The 19,861-nt window shown below is 40.7% G+C and overlaps 1 protein-coding gene across 1 annotated transcript in view; it reads left to right on the forward strand.

The window, feature by feature from the left end:
• The first annotated feature begins 5,759 nt into the window (after nt 1-5,759).
• LOC124142380 (peptidase inhibitor 16-like) overlaps nt 5,760-19,861 on the forward strand; it is a 67,349-nt gene continuing 53,247 nt past the window's right edge. Inside the window, exon 1 of the mRNA XM_046510813.2 lies at nt 5,760-5,902. Coding sequence (XP_046366769.2) covers nt 5,898-5,902 — 5 coding nt within the window. The 5' untranslated portion in view covers nt 5,760-5,897. The remainder of the gene's footprint in view (nt 5,903-19,861) is intronic.

Consider the following 19,861-nt stretch of genomic DNA (forward strand, 5'->3'; position numbering starts at 1 on the left):
TGTAATGTAATGTTAAGTTTAGAACTCGTATAATACAGTATTCTTCTTCTTTCTTTAAATAAATCGCATTGTGTTATTGACCACAACCATATGTGTTGAACACAATAAATAACACAACAGTTGATAGTCCAGCAATGTGAACGTGTTCACTTTCTGAATCCCACCAATATAATCATGTTGCTAAGCAACACACTTCCGGAGGATGCATCCTGGTCAACCTTCACCCCTTCAACCCAACACAATGGCTGTTTAGCCCTGCATATATCCCATCCATGAAATACAATGATTCTACTGTTTGACTGATTGTGTCATCCAGTCTTGACCGGTTTGCCTGGCCCACTTTCCTTTGTGTTCTTTCCACGAAGATGTCAAAGTTGTTTGATCAGGGTTACAACATTCAAGGCCCCAGTAAAGCTTTAAAAACGTTTTATGGTTATGTGGACGGCTTTTCCCAATTTGACGCATCAGTGACAAAAATTATGTCCGCTGCAAATCTCTAATTTGACTTGTACCATGTGTTTTTTTCTCAGGTGAACAATTGACTTGCCTTTGGATGTGTTTGTGACGGGTGCCATCGGTTGGCATCATACAGGTAATAAACGAGTCTGGACAAGACAATCCAGTGATTGAGCATCTATCTACGCATTTGGGATACGATGACATGCATCAACCAGGACATAAGCCTGACCACCCGATCCCGTTAGGCGCCTCTTACGACAAGCATGGGTTGCTTCACGGGTCACATTATGTCCTGGGCCCACTTGAACAAAGCGATCTTAGCGCTACAACTATTGTAAGCCTATGTTAAAGTATGGGAGTTACGATCATCTTAGCGCTAAGATCGCTTTGTGCAATAGGGCCCTGGAACCATGACACAGCAGGGCCTGAAGTTTGCATTTGAGCGGTGTTCTCATCCACACCGTGTCCTTTTCTCAACGGCCATGTGTTGATTCGCCCTGTGTTCCCTGAAACTGATAAATGTGATCTCATGGTCTACTTGTAGTGATCGTTTGCCTCCGTGGTGTAGTGGATAGAGCGTCCCTGAGAGTGGAAGGTTGGTGGTTCGATCCTCGGGTGCCTTATTTACCAAAATACGTCAAAAGACGGTACTTATTGTTACCCTGCCTGGTGTTCGACTTTAAGGGGATACAACTAGACTCGACTTTCACTTGGCACACACACGCTCGCAATATTCTCTGGACAATATTCTCTCTGGTATTGACAATATGCTCAACGGTCTGAACAATATCCCCACTGACCTCGACAATATCCTCACTGGTCTGGACAATATCCTCACTGGTCTGGACAATATCCTCACTGGTCTTGGCAATGATATATGTGGTCATGTCAGTGTCCTTAGTCTTGACAATGTCCCCTGGACTTACCAATAATATACATTATTCATTCTGGTCTAGCCAGTATCCCATCTGGATATGCAAATATCCCTCCTAGTCTTGCAAGTAATATTATCCCTTCTGGGATGTCAATTTCCCTTCTGCCTTCGTGGCTTTGGGAGGAGGATATAGTCAGTCCGTTCCGCTTTCATCACCAGGATTCATTGACCTGTAAACACGAAACTGATATTGGCAAAAACACGTTATTTCACTTGAAAAAACCTCCTCCGTTCAGTCTGCTTCAGTGACACTTGAGTTTTCAGAGTACGTTCGCGGGGAGGGTAATAAATCATTAATGGATAAAACACCTGATCTTCTTGTTTAAAAATCTCATAGAGTGACGTGACAAAATTCATGTTTTCATGACACGAGTAAAAATGTCACATGGCATACATGTCGTTATTACCTATACTATTCATATTGTTCGTGTGACATATATCGCATCCTCGTCAGACCCAACAATGTTTTTGACAGATACAGTATTAATGATACAAGTAATAAAAATGTTTGACGTCAATCTTTCTATACGTGGACAGTCACGGCTTGGTGGCTTCATGGCCGGTCTTGACCGGATCGACATACAGTTTGTGGTGTGTTTCCCAGGTGTGTATGCATCACGTGATTTGTTTCGTCGGTTATGTTGAAGTGGGCGATCCTTTGCATTCTGTTGAACTAGAAAAATATTAAACACGTTGCATTTAAGTTTGAAATAGGTTATTGAAACCCGATTTAGATGTGACACGGATGTATCCGATTCGAAATGTATGTACCCTCTTAACAGTTTCTTCATATCGTCCAGGACCCTTGTTATATTTTTAGGTAGTAGATGTGCGTGTGCGCGCGTTTGTTTGTGTGTGTGTGTGCGTGCGTGCGTGCGTGTATGCGTGCGTGCGTGCGTGCGGGTGTGTGTGTTGTGCGTGGTTGGGTATATACTGTGTTATGCGACAGGCACTATAAACTATGCAGAACAGCAATCTGAAAGATTAAGCTCCTTCAAAACATAAAAAAAAATCAAATCACAATGATACAATAAACTGACATATGAAAATATAATTTTTTATCCAAATCGTATGTCGAATTTATACCATCAATAGGTAATGTTATGGCGAGATAAAACAATTTATTTATATCTAAGTGAAATAAAAGTATTTAATCGCTAGCCAGCATGCATCTTCTCGAGGCAAGCGTGTCCACTAGCCTATATCAAAGCCTACTTTGATAAAAATGGTAGTGGACGCTCTTGCCTCGGGAAGATGGCCTGCACGTTTCATGGACACATTCTGTGGCTTTCTAACATTGTTCGAGTGTCACAACGTGTATATGTGCACACTATGGTACAGACAGTGCTGGTGGTACAACTACTTTCAGTGCGGCTAGGACTAGAACTAGGACACTGAGTGTGTACAGCTTGACTGACTGTAGGAAAGCCGACTCCTGCAGCAGTGACCTATATCTGGGGATATTGCTGTGTCACCACTGTAGGCCCGCGGTGTTACAGGACGCTCTGTCCTTTGACGACCCCTGAATCAATTTCACACTGTGTTATTCTTAAAAAGGGAGAATGCTGAAAACAGCTTGAGACTCACTCACTCTCAAGGGGTGGAACCCGACACTTGAACAAATTCTATGAAGCGCACGTAAAATCAGGTCAGTGATAAACTCGCTGTCTGTATTGTGTTGACCTTGTTGTGATACACGTTCATAACGATCTCGCCAGGTCATATTAATGTTTATGTTCATACAGCTTGTCGGCTCACACGGCAACCAGACCGGGTACAACTATGTCTGTCTTTGACATATCCGCGCGCAAGCTTCCTCCTTGAATAGGGTTATTCGCAGGTACAACGTTTAATTTCAAAAATATGAAAAATAAATTAAATATAAGGAAGAGAATTTATGGAATTTATTTGTTATGAGGAACACAGCGTTTCAGAGTATATATACTTACTCCTTCATCAGGCTAAGTGTTGGCTTCCTTTTGTCCATTGCTTATCACCTATCTGTTATCCGTTGGCTTCCCTTGTTAAGTTTCATCTGCGTTATCTTATTACTTTTGTTGTTCTTACAGGTACATATATATGTTATCTGTCTCATAGCATTTATTCGCCTGATGAAGGAGTAAGTATATACTCCTAAACGTTGTGTTCCTCATATAAGTTGGCATCCATATATTCTCTTCCTTATCTTTATGACTTCTAAATGCCTTTCAAAGACCTAAATTAAATATGCTGTTGAAATAAACACGAGAATAACAGCCTGGTTCCCTGGGTGTGCTGCGCTGGCGCTACGCTGAGCGCGAGCGCAGCATACCCAAGGAACCAGGCTGGGGTTTTCTCAGATAATCGTCTGAGGAGAGACAATGTGACTACAAGGGATAGCGTCATTTGTGACTTGTTCAGCACTGCTGTTGTTTTACACAAGCAGCGGGAAACAAACCTTCCTTGTCCGACTTTGTATCGCGCTATGATTTGTTTGTTTGTTGTTTAAAGTAGTTCTCAACAATATTCCAGCTACATGACGGCAGTGTGTAAATAATCGAGTCTGGACTAGACAAACCCGTGATTGACGTCATGAGCACCGATCTACACAACTGGGATACGTCAAATATGTCAGCGAGCCTGACTACCCGATCACGTTAGTCGCCTATTACGGAAAGCATGGGTTGCTGAAGACCTATTTTCTACCCGGATCTTCACGGGTCTCGCATTATGAGCTGCATACGAACTGCATACACGTGAAACGTTTAATAGCTTGTGTTATCTGGTAACCATTGCCCACCTGTTCCCCCCCCCCCCCCCCCCCCCCCACACACACACACACACACACCACCAAATCCCCTCACCCTCCCTCATGTATACTTATTCAAAATTGTTGGATAAACTTAAAATGTGATCAGTGCATATAGTTCAAGATTTCTTGAAACAAAGAGAGGTTTTCAGACTTCAATATTTTTGTAATGTGTATATTTATATATCCCATCTGAGCCTCAAACTTCAACAGTCGCCATACACCACCACCATCAACAATCTCTATCCGGCAATAAGATTACACTTTCGTATCGTCATACTTAAATACAAATCAGTAATTTATTTGGCACTGTTTATCGCAGCCTCGTAATTGCGGTTTATCAGCAAATATTTATACAAAATGTTATAAACGATCCCATAATTCCCAGATGAAAGCAATTCCCGGAAGTAAAAAATTCAGATAACGACCGAGGTCAAAGGTCGCCGCAACAGCTTGAAAACGTGTTTTTAAAACCTATGCAACCCTGCGAGGCATTGTTGGGTACATTCAGTCGTGTTGTATTCCTGACTCAAATCAATAGCAGATGTAAACATGAATACAACAGCGTCGATGTTTCTTTAAATAACAAAATCCAAAGGATGTAAAATATATCCATTTGTTTCGCATGATTGGTTTGTGTTTCACGACAGTTGTTGAGAGCAGATGTTGAAACTCGTAGTACCTAACACACTGACCTACTGTATGGAGTATGCATGTGTGAGACTTAGATATGAACGCAGTAGGGTGCCGGGGGGGGGGGGGGGGGGGGGGGGGGCTGGAGCAGGGAGAATCCTCCGCATCAGCTGTTCCTCAGCGGTTGTGACCCACATGAGTGAGTGAGTGAGTATGGTTTTACGCCGCTCTTGGCAATATTCCAGCAATATCACGGCGGGGGACACCAGAAATGGGCTTCAAACATTGTACCCATGTCGGGAATCGAACTCGGCTCTTCGGCGTGACGAGCGAACGCTTTAACCACTAGGCTACCCGACCTCCCCCTGTGACCCATGAAGTGAATTCAACTTAGGCAATATACACAGAACCATGAAACAAATATTATATACTAGTTTGTTAGCATAGAGTATTAGTTACACGGTTCTTAAGGCAATGCGACAAATATATAGATCTATAGTTATTCTCTGACATAAATATCGTCACACATTCAGGACTAGTATTTTTGTTGTGCGATCACTATAATAAAAACTACTTTACACTAATGATTGAAACGTGATACAACTCAAGCGAACTGTTTTCCTATCGGAACAATTTGCAGCAAATACAATATCACACTAATCCGCTCATATACATATATGACATAATTGTACAGTCGATACAAACTTACATTCCTGCAGAAATAGTAGCTAAAATAAGTTTTGCAAAATACATCTACCAAAACATGCAGGGAACTAAAGTTTGAATTATATATAAGCTAAAACCCTTTGTCTTGTTCATCACAACTGAGCAACACTGGCTGGCAACGACAAATGAGCGTCAGTTAGAAACTGAATGGAAACATTGGCCCGCTGACAAGTCAGCCCCGATTACGTCTAACAGAGTTAGCTCCCTTGGTAATAAATATCTCGGGTTTAGAAGCGGTCGGAAACAGTCAACTTGCGGTTTTCTATTGGGATATGCTTGTGTGTCGAGTCTGAGAGGTGGAGGGTATCCATAGCGCTGAGCTGTCGACGGATATCTAAAACTTGCAGATCAACAACCATGCAGTAAGTGCTTGCAATATTTATTAGTGAGTAAATAATATAGTTGTATATACTTGAATCATAATGATTATTTGATGTTTGTTCCTTGGAAGGTATAGCCGAATGAAAACTTTTACAAAAAGTTGCTTCAAATTTTGATTTTGGAGTAGTTTAATTGTTAAAAAGGGTATTACAGCTTCGTGCCAAAGTCCTGATTAATGATAAACATGTACATGGAAATGTTTCTTTATCAAATTATCTTAATTTTCAAATCTTGTTGTTGAGATTGGCTTTATAGGTTTATGGATGCTGCCTGCATTAGTAATCAAGGAATAAATCTGAAAACTCGACAATGACATTAAAACACTGAAAGAATAGATGCATGTATACAAACTGTGTATGATATTATTGTATACACATCTGAAGTCTACGTTGTTTATGCTCAATGATATAACTGTCAAGTCTACACGCTATCTTAGATCAAACCAACCGCTGTTGAAAGAATCCTCCCCTTATACATAATTATGAGGCCTTTGAAAGGTATTTAGAAGCGATTCACATAAGGAAGAGAATATATGGATGTCAACTTCTTTATCATGAGGAACACCTCATAATAAATAAGTTGACATCCAAATATTCTCTTCCTTACATAATTATGCATATGCAAATGAAGCGGTTTCTATATCATTGCCCCATCATATACAGGACACTGCCGCACAAAGACCCCAAAGACTACACTCACGGGGTCTGCAGTACTTAGAATCTAAATAGGTCAACGAAAATTAATTTACGTAATATAGTACTATCATGTCAAGAGTCTGAACCGCATTGGAGAAGAAAAAATATTCTCATGACTTGCAAAACTATCATTTATGCACAGGCGTTCTACAGTTGAATTGTCAACGGGGGTCAGCGCGGTTTTAGAAAGTGTTTTACTTGGGGCATATCAGCATTCAAACTGAACCCAAATTTCAATTACATTAAGCCTCGTGCTGCTGACGTGGGCATCAGTTGCATGTGAAAACATATATGTAGTCACTGGAGCATGTAAGAGTTTCAAATATCTATGCATATACATGTTATTAGAGTCAGCTTATCGTCTTTGTGATTATTTAAAAAAATAAGTAAACAAAAAAGCAGCAATTTCACAGCATGTTCACAAGCGTGCACTGCAATAAACAGACGCAATGCAAGTACGCAATTCACGTACGTTGTTTACGAATATAGAAATGTATGATATATTTTGTCTGTAATTTTTGTCCATTAGACGGCGATGTATGGGCATTGTTGCTGCTCAGTGCGTCGTTAAACTCGTTAAGATCCAGTTTGTGTAATTGCTTTCTGTGGACGTCACAAATGCCGTTTCTTGTGCATGACGGAGTTTAGTGAATTTTACCATCAATGCATTTGTCAAATTCGGAAGCATGGTTTCTTGGGGACGTTGTGATATGGAGAATAGTACACTCAGTGGGGGGTTGTATACAAACAGTCTATTATAACGTCCTTGTTGAAAGTTCTTCTGAATCATAGAACGTTTCAATCCAATGAAAGCTATATCTGTACATCGCATTAACAAAATACAAACTATATTTTAGGGGACTTTAGATCCCAGATAAGGGGCGGTCGGGTAACCTAGTGGTTAAAGCGTTCGCTCGTCACGCCGAACACCCGGGTTCGATTCCCGACATGGGTACAATGTGTGAAGCCCATTTCTGGTGCCCCCCGCCGTGATATTGCTGGAATATTGCTAAAAGCGGCGTAAAACCAAACTCACTCATTAGATCCCAGATAATCTTTCCATATTCAAATGACTGTTAATAAAATTACAGATACAGTCATCTGTGGATAGTTTATCACGGGAAAGAAAGCCTGTGATGAGCTCAATACGTCATTAAGAGTGACGTCACCTGACGTCACAGTACTGACATTTAAATTGAAATAGTTTGCTACTTACCTGTGCAACGACGTGTAATGTGCGTGCGTGCGTGCGTGCGTGCGTGCGTGTGTATGTGTGTGCGGGTTGTTCAACACAGCGCTCAGCAATATTCCAGCTACATGTACATACCGGCGGCATGTGTATAATCTAGTCTGGATCAGACAATCCAGTGATCGGGATACGAAGTCGAAATCAACCAAGTCACCGAGCCTGACCACCAAACCATTTGGTCGCCTGTTACGACCAGCATAAGTTGCTGGGGACCCTCTCTAACCTTGAATCCAGGCCCACGTAGGTGTTTGATGTGTGTCCATGGCGTACATCGTGAGAAGAATGTGCTGTGTAGAGTTGTGTTCCTTTTTCACACCAGGAGCCGCTCCTCGTATTCGCCCCGATTAAAAAAAACCTTGTTCTTTAAACACCATATCCATGCCCATGGGTTTGATTTCAGAAGTAAACGTGTGTACGACCTTGGCCAGTTTGGTAACTTTGGACGTTCAACTCCTTCAATGCCCCTATCAACCTTATCTTTGTTACATAACTACAGTCAGGCTCGATGCATGTCATCGTATCCCAATGGCGTAGATCGATGCTCATGATGTCAATCACTGGATTGTCTGGTCCAGACTCGATTATTTACAGACCGCTGTCATATAGCAGGAATATTGCTGAGTGCGGCGTTAAACGACAAACAAACAAACATAAGTATGGTCATTTAGTCTGTTGCACAGAAGTATCAAGATGTTTGCTATACAATAGCATGCCCACATCTCGCTTCGCGCACGCACAACTTATCAAAATCGTATTATGCCTTCTCGGGCGGTGGGGTAGCCTAGTGATTAAAGCATTCGTTCGTCACGCCGAAGGCCCGGGTTTAATTCCCTACATGGACACACTGAGTCTTATTTCTGGTGTCCCCCGTCGTGATATCGCTGGAATATTGCTAAAAGCGGCATAAAACCATACTCACTCACCCTGTGCTTTCTCTGCTTGTAATGTAACGTGCCTATTAACCATGTAACAGGACACCGTCTTTAACTGTGCTACATCTTCTCGACGTGGTAACCGATGCAGTACCTGTATATCGGGGGAAATCTCACTTACATATCTGTTAAAAGCCGTTCCTAGTATCTACAACAAAATATCTTCTCGCAATTACAGACTCTCCATGTATCAGTGTTATTTCCTATCGTCGGTCAGCATGGCACGTGTAGGGTAATTGCTGCTGATTGCTAGTGTATAGACTGCGGATGTGCAAACTACATACACCGCAGTTTAACTTAGTACTTTAACGTGCCCAAGACTGGTTTCGTAGACTGAGTTTGTAATTTAACAGCGCAGTGCAGTGTACACAAGAGTAAACTAGTCGCGCTAAACTGATGCATGACTAGAATACTGGTCACCCGCGCCTCGCACATACAACCTGATATGTTTACAATGTTACAACTACTGTTGGTTTTAAAAATCCCCAACTGACTGACCAAAAGGAGTGGAACATACTGAATACCAACAGAAAACTATCAATATCCAATGTGAATGATGACAGGTGAGTAGGTACTCAATAAATGGCTCAAAATAGTATCTGTAGTCCTGGGTGCCGTTGTACAAAGCGATCTTAGCCCTAAGGTAATCGTAACTCCCATACCTTAACATAGAATTACGACAGTTAAACGTTGTAGCGCTAAGGTTGTATATAACAACCTTAGCGCTACGACTGTGTCATTGTATATAACACCCTGGGTGCCGTTGTATATATAGAGGATTCATCACGAGTGTTTTTTAATATGGGAAATATTGCTTGATATTTCCCATATTAAAAAAAACACCAGTGATGAATTCTATTTATCATTTTCACATTTTTGCTTCCCAATTAAGGAATAATTGCATTAAACATTAACATCAGCAACTTGTCGAAATCTTACGTATAGATTGTGCGTAGTGATACATGTTTTCCATAGCCGTGTAAACCAAAATAAACAACCTCTTAACTCCTTTATGGAATATTCCTTCGCTGAGAAAAAAAGTTCCTCGGATTATTTTAAACAAAATACTTGAACAGACTAATTGCAGAATAATTGAAATAATGTCTCCAACATCAAAGGTATCCATGTTGTTTGTAAACACCTACTCACGTGCACCGACGAAAAAAGTCCCACTTCCGGTTATCTAATTTGCATATCTAATTTGCATACTTATGTCATTGGGGTATGACATACATGTTTTTATGTCATAAGCTTATGTCATGGATAAATGCTTTAGTTAAATGATAAAACAACCTTAGCGCTGCGACTGTATCGTTGTACATAACACCCTGGGTGCCGTTATATGTAACAACCTTAGCGCTGCGACTGCCGCAAGTTAAGGTATGGCTGTTGCGATCACCTTAGCGCTGAAATCACTTTGTACAACGGCACTCTGCTGGACTATACCTTATATCCTATATACTCCGCCATAAACACTAAACTGCTGGATGTGCACTTTACGCCCCACCAATAAACTGTTCATATAACCTACATGGCCCTGAAAGGGCTTTCCACGGGACTTGAACCTACATATGTTATATATCTTCGTTACGTGTCCGTGTGTCATATAGGTAATAATATTATATTATAGCTAAATATCCCAGTTAAAAATACCATCAATTGTTAACGTTATATGGGCGCACGTAAGTCTATTTTTCCGAAACTCCAGGGGTCCGTTCCACAAAGCGATCTTAGCGCTAAGATGATCGTAACTCCCATACTTAAACACAGGCTTACGACAACCCTAGCTCTAAGATTGCTTTGTGGAACAGGGGTCAGAACTTGCCTTCGTGTAATGGAAAGAAACTCCATCTCAGCGCGGAGTGAGTGAGTGAGTGTATATGGTTTTATGCCGCTTTTAGCAATATTCCAGAGATATCACGGCGGGGGACACCAGAAATGGGCTTCACACATTATTCCCAAGTCGGGAATCGAACCCGGGTCTTCGGCGTGATGAGCGAACGCTTTAACCACTAGGCTACCCGACCGCCCCTCTCAGTGCGGAGGATTTCAATAGCTTTGTTTTGCGCCACTTTCGTTATATTTCGCTTTGGCTAGACTGCCTTATGGTCTATAAAAACCCGTTAATGCAGAATGCATATCTCTCCTCTAAAGCTGATTACTGAGGAATGTAACCAGTTGAAATTGCTTTTTTTTAAACCTAGATTGGTGTTGTTTTAATAAAACACATATATTCCAAGAGTCATGGTCCGGAACTACTTTGAACATTTTCCCGACGTTTTAAAACGCATAATAAAAAATTTGAAACAAACAGACGCTAGTCTTAATGGCTTCTATAACAAAACCAATAAAATCGGCCGTATCTGGTAGTGTGAACGAACCGAAGTCTGGGTAATGCATTAGATCCGGAACGAAGATACTATCAGAACTATTGAGTGCAGAGGACGTAAGTTTCGTCACAGCCAAAAATCGGTAAACGTTTTAACAAGCATTAGAAACGTTCCCTGGCCTTGATGTTTGCTGAGTCTGTGTAATATCGCGGCTACCGTCACAATTCATTCATGAAGCAAGCGATCCTGGCCACACACGGAATGACACCATGAAAAAGATCCCTGCCATAGATATTAACATTAACTTCCGATAATGAGTTTCAGACACCGCTCTCTTGGGAACATAACGAAGTTTCCCTCTGCAAAAACAATCGGCGGGAGTTTGAGATTATATCTATTGATACGGAAACCTTGAGAAAAGAGCCTTGGCGGTAGTTCTCTGGAAAAAAAAACTTTCCGAAGATTCTCTAAGTTTTGATTTTGATTCTAGATCAATTCTAGATGAGGTGAGGTGAAATTGGGTTTATCGTCGCGTCCAAGATTATTGCACTTATATAGCGACGTGCATGTACGTGTGTGTGTTTGTGTGGCTGCTTGTACTAGACCGGACTGATGCCGATTAATAGTGCTAGCTCACCGAGATACCATGCCGCAGTTTAACATGAATACCCCACTCAGACACAGTATACTGACTCCGACCAGTCCTTGTTTTAGCCCCTTAATGCCGAGCGCCAGGCAGGGTAACGACAAGTACCATCTTTTAACGTCTATTGGTATGACGCGGCCGGGGATCGAACCCCGGACCTTCCGCTCTTCGGGCGGACGCTCTATCACTAGACCAAGGAGGCGGTCAGATCAATTCAAACGGAGGTGCCAGACTCTGCGGTCTATATTCACTTCATATGTACCTTACGTTTTCATTTGGTAAATTTGAAATTTTGTCTTTGTGTAATTGGGATTTTCTTTTGGTGTTGGACTGATCTTTGTCTATTTTATGTTGTTGTTGTTGTTGTTGTTGTTGTTGCTGTTGGGGGTTTTCATTTTCCCGATTCAAACCTCACTCGTGGTGGTTCTAGGTCAGAATAGGTCAGAAATGCCCGATGCTTGTCATAAGAGCTGATTGAATTAGCTGTACGCTATAACTATACACTATGTTGATGTGCGTGTTATCGTACCCCGATGGCGTGAAGATACCGTCATTCTGTCAGTCACTGGTTTGTCTGGTCCAGATACATTGCAAGCCGCCGTGATAAAGCCCGTGATACATCTCACTCACTCACACAATCATTCATTAACTAACTACGAAGTAACTCACTCACTCACTCAATCGTTCATTAACTAACTACGAAGTAACTCACTCAATCAATCATTCATTAACTAACTACGAAGTAACTCACTCACTAACACAATCATTCATTAACTAACTACGAAGTAACTCACTCACTCAATCAATCATTCATTAACTAACTACGAAGTAACTCACTCACTCACACACTCATTCAGTAACTAACTACGAAGTAACTCACTCACTCACACAATCATTCATTAACTAACTACGAAGTAACTCACTCACTCAATCAATAATTCATTAACTAACTACGAAGTAACTCACTCACTCAATCAATCATTCATTAACTAACTACGAAGTAACTCACTCACTCACACAATCATTCATTAACTAACTACGAAGTAACTCACTCACTCACACAATCATTCATTAACTAACTACGAAGTAACTCACTCACTCAATCAATCATTCATTAACTAACTACGAAGTAACTCACTCACTCACACAATCATTCATTAACTAACTACGAAGTAACTCACTCACTCAATCAATCATTCATAAACTAACTACGAAGTAACTCACTCACTCACACAATCATTCATTAACTAACTACTAAGTAACTCACTCACTCACACAATCATTCATTAACTAACTACGAAGTAACTCACTCACTCAATCAATCATTCATTAACTAACTACGAAGTAACTCACTCACTCACACAATCATTCATTAACTAACTACGAAGTAACTCACTCACTCACACAATCATTCATAAACTAACTACGAAGTAACTCACTCACTCAATCAATCATTCATTAACTAACTACGAAGTAACTCACTCACTCACACAATCATTCATTAACTAACTACGAAGTAACTCACTCACTCACACAATCATTCATAAACTAACTACGAAGTAACTCACTCAATCAATCAATCATTCATTAACTAACTACGAAGTAACTCACTCACTCAATCAATCATTCATTAACTAACTACGAAGTAACTCACTCACTCACACAATCATTCATTAACTAACTACGAAGTAACTCACTCACTCACACAATCATTCATTAACTAACTACGAAGTAACTCACTCACTCACACAATCATTCATTAACTAACTACGAAGTAACTCACTCACTCAATCAATCATTCATTAACTAACTACGAAGTAACTCACTCACTCACACAATCATTCATTAACTAACTACGAAGTAACTCACTCACTCACACAATCATTCATTAACTAACTACGAAGTAACTCACTCACTAACACAATCATTCATTCACTAACTACTAAGTAACTCACTCACTCACACAATCATTCATTAACTAACTACGAAGTAACTCACTCACTCACAAATTGTCCAGCTTTATCTCGTCGGCATGTTCTTAATCGAATCTGGACCAGACAAACCAGTGATTGATATCACCGGTTGCTGGGGTCCAATCCAACTCCGAATATCCACGGTGTTAACCTACGTTGTGATAATACAACTAGTGATTTCAAACTAAAGAATTATTATATAATACTGATATATTTATGAACTAAATTGTTTTGAAACAATTCTAAATTGGATGAAAACTATATTCCAATATGCTTCAACACACTTTGGTTATAGGGCAAGCTGGTAAAAAAAAACTTTGGGACACATGGTAATATGGTTAGAAGTCTTATTTCAGTTTAATTTTCCATGCCTCAGCAAACGTTTATAAGATGCCGGCAAAAGAAACTATACACTTGAAAATTGGATTTGAACACAAAAATACAAACGTTATCAAAAGACTATTAGGTTAAAAACAGACGCCAAAACACAGCAAACTTAAAATTCAAATCACAACTAAAAAATTAGGATGCCCGTATCAAATACATAAATAACATCGAATAACCATTTTTTGTTTGTTTCATTTTTAGCCACCTCTACACATAGGTGTATATTTTCCTTTGCCCGGCAGGGTGTGACCCTAACTAAAGGGAACAACATTTAAAATCTAATATTAAAGTTCTTATCATTCATATACCACCCGTTGATGAGATAATACCTTCCAGACAGGCTCCGAAAAATATTATTATGTAAAAAACCGTTTATGTAAAAAAAATTTAAAGTAATAACCATATCATTACAATCATTATACATATGCATATTACCGTTAATATCAAGTTTGTGTTATTTTTATAATTTAAATGCATAAGGAAAACACACCACACTGTGAGAAATAATGCGCAGTTTATCATTGTTCAGGGCCGCCACAGTCAAGCATACAAAAGTGATGTGTCAGCAGTTTCATCCAAGCGTTATAAAGTATGGAGGAAATGCGCCTGAAAATGCTTCTGTATCAGGTCAGGGGTCAGTTCAGCATCCGGGATGACATTTACACCAACGTTGTGTCGCGACAGCAGCATCAACATGCCCTGACTGACACACGTCTACCTGCACCGCACGCGAAACTCCTAATATCAAATATCTTTTTTTATTTTTGACACAGTGAGTATATAGTCGATAATTGTGGGAACCTCCGTGGACTCTGGAGATTATTTTTTTTAAATCTCTGGGTCATATATATTTGAGATACAGCATTTGAAATGCTTCCTTTTCATTTGACCGCCTCCGTGGTCTAATGGTAGAGCGTCCGCCCGGAGAGCGGAAGGTCCGAGGTTCGATCCCCGACCGCATCATACCAAAAGACGTTAAAAGATGTCTACCCTGTCTACCGCTCGGCATTAAGGGGCTAAAACAAGGAGGCTCGGAGTATACTGTGTCCGAGTGGGGTATTCATGTTAAACTGCGGCATGGTATCTCAGTGAGCTAGCACTATAAATCGGCATCAGTCCGGACTAGTACAAGCAGCCGCGCACACACATACACGTGCATGCACGTCGCTGTATAAGTGCAAAATTCTTGGACGCGACGTTAAATCCCATTTCACCTCACCTCCTTTTCACATTCTTCGTATTCGTAATTGCCTCAACGTTTATTCATCCAAAGACGCATAGATCAATATACGCCTTGGCCCATCCAATGCGGGATAGTTTTAAGTTTTCAAGCAAGGGCCCAGTTCAACAAAGCGATAATAGAGCTAAGTCGATATATCCAATATACAGGGATATCCAAGGAAACGTTATGGATATGTTTTAACTAAATTCTTTGAATCATCATGAGACTCCCTGTCCCTACTGACAGCTACAGCATTACTGAATGGTTGGTAAAGACAATGAGTTGTACACACAACGATGATGGGGAATAAGACAAATTCCCCAGGACTTTAACGGCATTATACTTCTAAAGCACAACATGACACTGTAAGCGGGAGGGAGGTGGTGGGATTTTCTCGGCTGAGCAAAGCACACACATGGCGAACGATAACGTCGCTATTGCGCATAAGCGGAAATACGAATGTAAACACATGTAACTAAATCGAGGCTTGCTTGTCAAACGGAAGTAGCATGTAGTGCGCATGAGCGGAAGTAGTGAATGTAAACACACGTTATTGAGTATAAGCTTTCTAATGGAAAATATCACGTACAGAACACAACTGAGTTAATATAAAATAAAGCGTTGCATACCACGTTATACGGGTTTCGTAAATACAAGCTGCGTTGCTTATATGACGCAGTACTAGTGCTGGAGTTGTGATTACTTGGAACCCACGACGATCGTAGGTACGTACCTGAAACAAGACTACCAAATTACAGTAATACAAATGCGATCAAGCAGTTTGTGTTATTATAAACCCAGTCAATTTCATTGACAATCAAGTACGCTACGATCGCAATAACGGAGCCCTGTCGAGTGAGCAGCGTCTTGCATCCCATGTAGAAATGATATTTAATACGCGCTGATGAGGCCTACGTATAGCTCTGAATCAATCTCATTAAAATCAAATCCTAGTTCTCTCTACCGCTAAACAAAGATCTTTGTTAAGCGGTAGCGAGGACTCATATCTGATTTTATCGAGATTGCTCTTCTCTCTATATATATACACATGTACATATTGATGGTTAAAACATGTCATTACAATGAAACCCGTGGCGATAGTGATAATTAATATGTCAAATTGAGTTTTGTCTCAAAATCAACATAAATCACCTAACTAGTATTTGAAAAAAAAGATAAAAATATGGTCCTAAAAAAGAGATATGAGATGTAAATAATACTAGACTCAAGGCCGTAGTTTTTTACAAGGGGGCAAATATTTGTACACGTATCAAGTTCAAGTTAACTTTCACAAGGAAAAATGTTTTCTATAAAAGATCCAGGGGGAGCAGCTGCCTGCACCCCACCCCCATCCCCACCCCACACACCCCCACCCTCACCCCCACCCCCCCACCCCCCCCCCCCCCTCCCCCACCCCACCCCCCACCCCATCCCCACACCCACCCCGGCTGGCTACGGCACCGAGACTGCTAGAAATATGTCAATACTTTGTAGTGAAGTACACGTGAAGTATTGACAAAATGGAAATAAGACTGACCATATGTAACGGAAAGGCGCGTATTTCAAAGGCTGTATTCGAACTTTGCTCTTCAAGGTGAAACCCACTTTGCCAACTTCCACCAGCCTTAAGAGACTACATCAATGACAGGGCCAAGTCCCACAGTTAAAGGGTGCGTGTTACTCTGCATGGTGGCACGGAAGGTGTTCACGGTTCCCACGCCAATAACATGTACATCATGCAGGAATCGGAATGTTTATATTCTGTGCATTTTCTGGCGCGTTCTGCCAGCAACCAGCTACAGGGTAAGTGACGTAGCCCTCCCACTTGCCAGAAACCTGCAGCAATATTAAGGGCAGACCTTGTCCTCCGTCAACTCTAACAGACGGTTGATATAGGAGAGAATAGCGTCATTGTTCTCATTGGTTCTGTAAGGCCGACAGTAATGAAAATGGCGTCCTTGACATGATATCTGGAGGAGAGAATGGCACCCTTGTCATCAAAACCTCGGTCAGATCGGTACATGGGTTCTGTAAGATTGGCATCGGGGAGAATGACGTCTATGTCATTGGAGGTTCTTTGAGACTGGTACTGGAGAAAATGGCGTCTATGTAGTCATGGGTTCTGCAAGAATGGCACCGGGGAGAATGACGTTTGTGTCATTGGAGGTTCTTTGAGACTGGTACTGGAGAAAATGGCGTCTATGTAGTCATGGGTTCTGCAAGAATGGCACCGGGGAGAATGACGTTTGTGTTATTGGAGGTTCTATAAGATTGGCACTGGAGAAAATGACGTCCCTTTAGACAGGGTTCAACAGTGGAGGGAAGGGAATGGCGTCCATGTCGTCATGGGTTCTAAGACATAGGTTTTCAGTAAGAAAGGCGCATGAGGAACCGACGTCATTGTCAGCAAAGGCACCATAAGACTGGCCTTTATCGCCACAATTGGACAACTAGCTCATCGTCCTCTACACTATAGACGTGGGTCCGAACAAAGAGGAGACTGGGGTTCTTGTCTGCTAACATCGGATATACGGCCTCTATCACCTAACACTGAAATCAGAAAAAAAAGATTTCTTTTAATTTGTTTTTTTCATTAAAAAAATGTTTACCCGTCTGAAAAAATCGGAATTGATCGGCACTGTTATTGATACAACCCGCTTCCTCTATTTCAACAAGACAATAATGAAATATATCATGTAGCAGTGACTCGGAATCGGGTGGGTATGACGTGTCACGTGGTTGATTGTGTCATCATACCCCGACCGCGATGTTCCAGCGAGGAATTAACTTCTAACATCCATCAAAATCTAATCATTTATCATATTTAGGTATGTGATTATTAAATAGTCTTTCCAAAGAGAAACTGTGCATAATATCTTCAAAACAATTATGATCTTTTACCAAACATAAAAAAGTTCCGATAAATCGTCAAAAACGTTGTACAATTCCGACTATATTATGAGTATGTGTTAATGAATCACTATCAAATAGTGATGATACCAGGTGTTCGCGAAAAGGTAAGAATATCCTGGCCAACTTGTGGCACCATTCACAAACACACGCAAAGGCAAGTCAACTATTCACCTGAAGAAAAAAAACGGGAATACACGGTACAAGTCAAAATAGGGATGTGCATTATAGTTACAGCGTTACATCTCTCTTTCGCATACGCCATGAACTAATGGTAAAATATACATCAAACAAAAATACGTTAGACGGAACCCAGTTGTTTGTACATATGCTAACTTATTTCAAGAAGCATCAATGTGGTATCGAATTTAAAACAAATTTCAAACCTCATTTACATGAACACATCACACGATGATCAAACGGTATATACAGGCTATATACAACCCACCCATGCTCTCACCAGTATCTGACCTCAGTGGAGGTCCCAAGACCTCACATATGCTCTTTATTGCCTTACTGGTAGTTCTGTGAAGGTTCAGTTTGCTACTGTTAATGCCAGCGTGTCTTGTTTATGTTGAAACATGTGCTGGGTGCTAATACTGAATTTGTGCTATTTGCAGATTTCCCACACACGCGTTGGAATACTATGTTATTTTGTTTTTATGTTTGTATTTGTAATAATTCAGATTGGAGCTTCAAGTTTTTAGAGATGATATACGTTGATACTTGTCTTTAAAGACCAGCTTGATATTGTCAAGCCTTTTCTTTTGAATATTCAACACGCGGTAGAGCTTGATATGGGACAAATTTAGCGAAGATGGATCTTGTGACTGGAGCATATTTCTACACTGCACCACTCACTTCTGATTAACATTATACATCTAGTTGTAATAAAAAAACCGATTGCTCTTAATTTTATAAAAGGCTTTCACATCAGGGGTGACCGAGTTAATGGTCGTCAAACAACATGCACGGAGACCAACGTTTTTGCCGAGCAACATTATCCTTTGTCGTTGTGTTTTTGTTTAACGCCGTACTCCCAGTATTCCCGCTAAATATGACGGCGGTCTGTAAATAATCGAATCTGAACCAGACAGTCTAGTGATTGACATCATGAGCATCGATCTACGCAGTGGGGATACGATGACATGCATCAAACAAGTCAGCAGCCTGACCACTCGACCCTGTCAGTCGCCTTTACGACAGGCATACGTTGCTGAAGGCAAAGTCGTAATCGAGGACATTACGCATGCGCAGATATAACCGGATATGGTACACTTTTGTACCACCTGTTGGCTAAATAACGAGAGCCAACTATGGAGTCCGTATATAGCTGTTTGAGAAACTAACGTAACCCACCAACGTAAATAATGTATAAATGGCTAAAAAGGAAACAAACAAGAAATGGTTATTTCATAGGGGTATCATAGCTATCTTTCGGACTTTTAGTTTGCAGTGTTTCGACAACTTTTTTTTCAGTCTTGTAACGTTTTGATAATGCTTGTATTTTTTGGTCCAATCCAATTTTTAAGTGTATAAATAATACTTTCTTTCGCCCGGCAGTTAAGATAGATACGTACATGTAAATCGTTTCAT

Source organism: Haliotis rufescens, unplaced genomic scaffold (genome assembly GCF_023055435.1).
Source record: "Haliotis rufescens isolate VD_foot unplaced genomic scaffold, xgHalRufe1.0.p SCAF_2, whole genome shotgun sequence".
Classification (NCBI taxonomy): domain Eukaryota; kingdom Metazoa; phylum Mollusca; class Gastropoda; order Lepetellida; family Haliotidae; genus Haliotis; species Haliotis rufescens.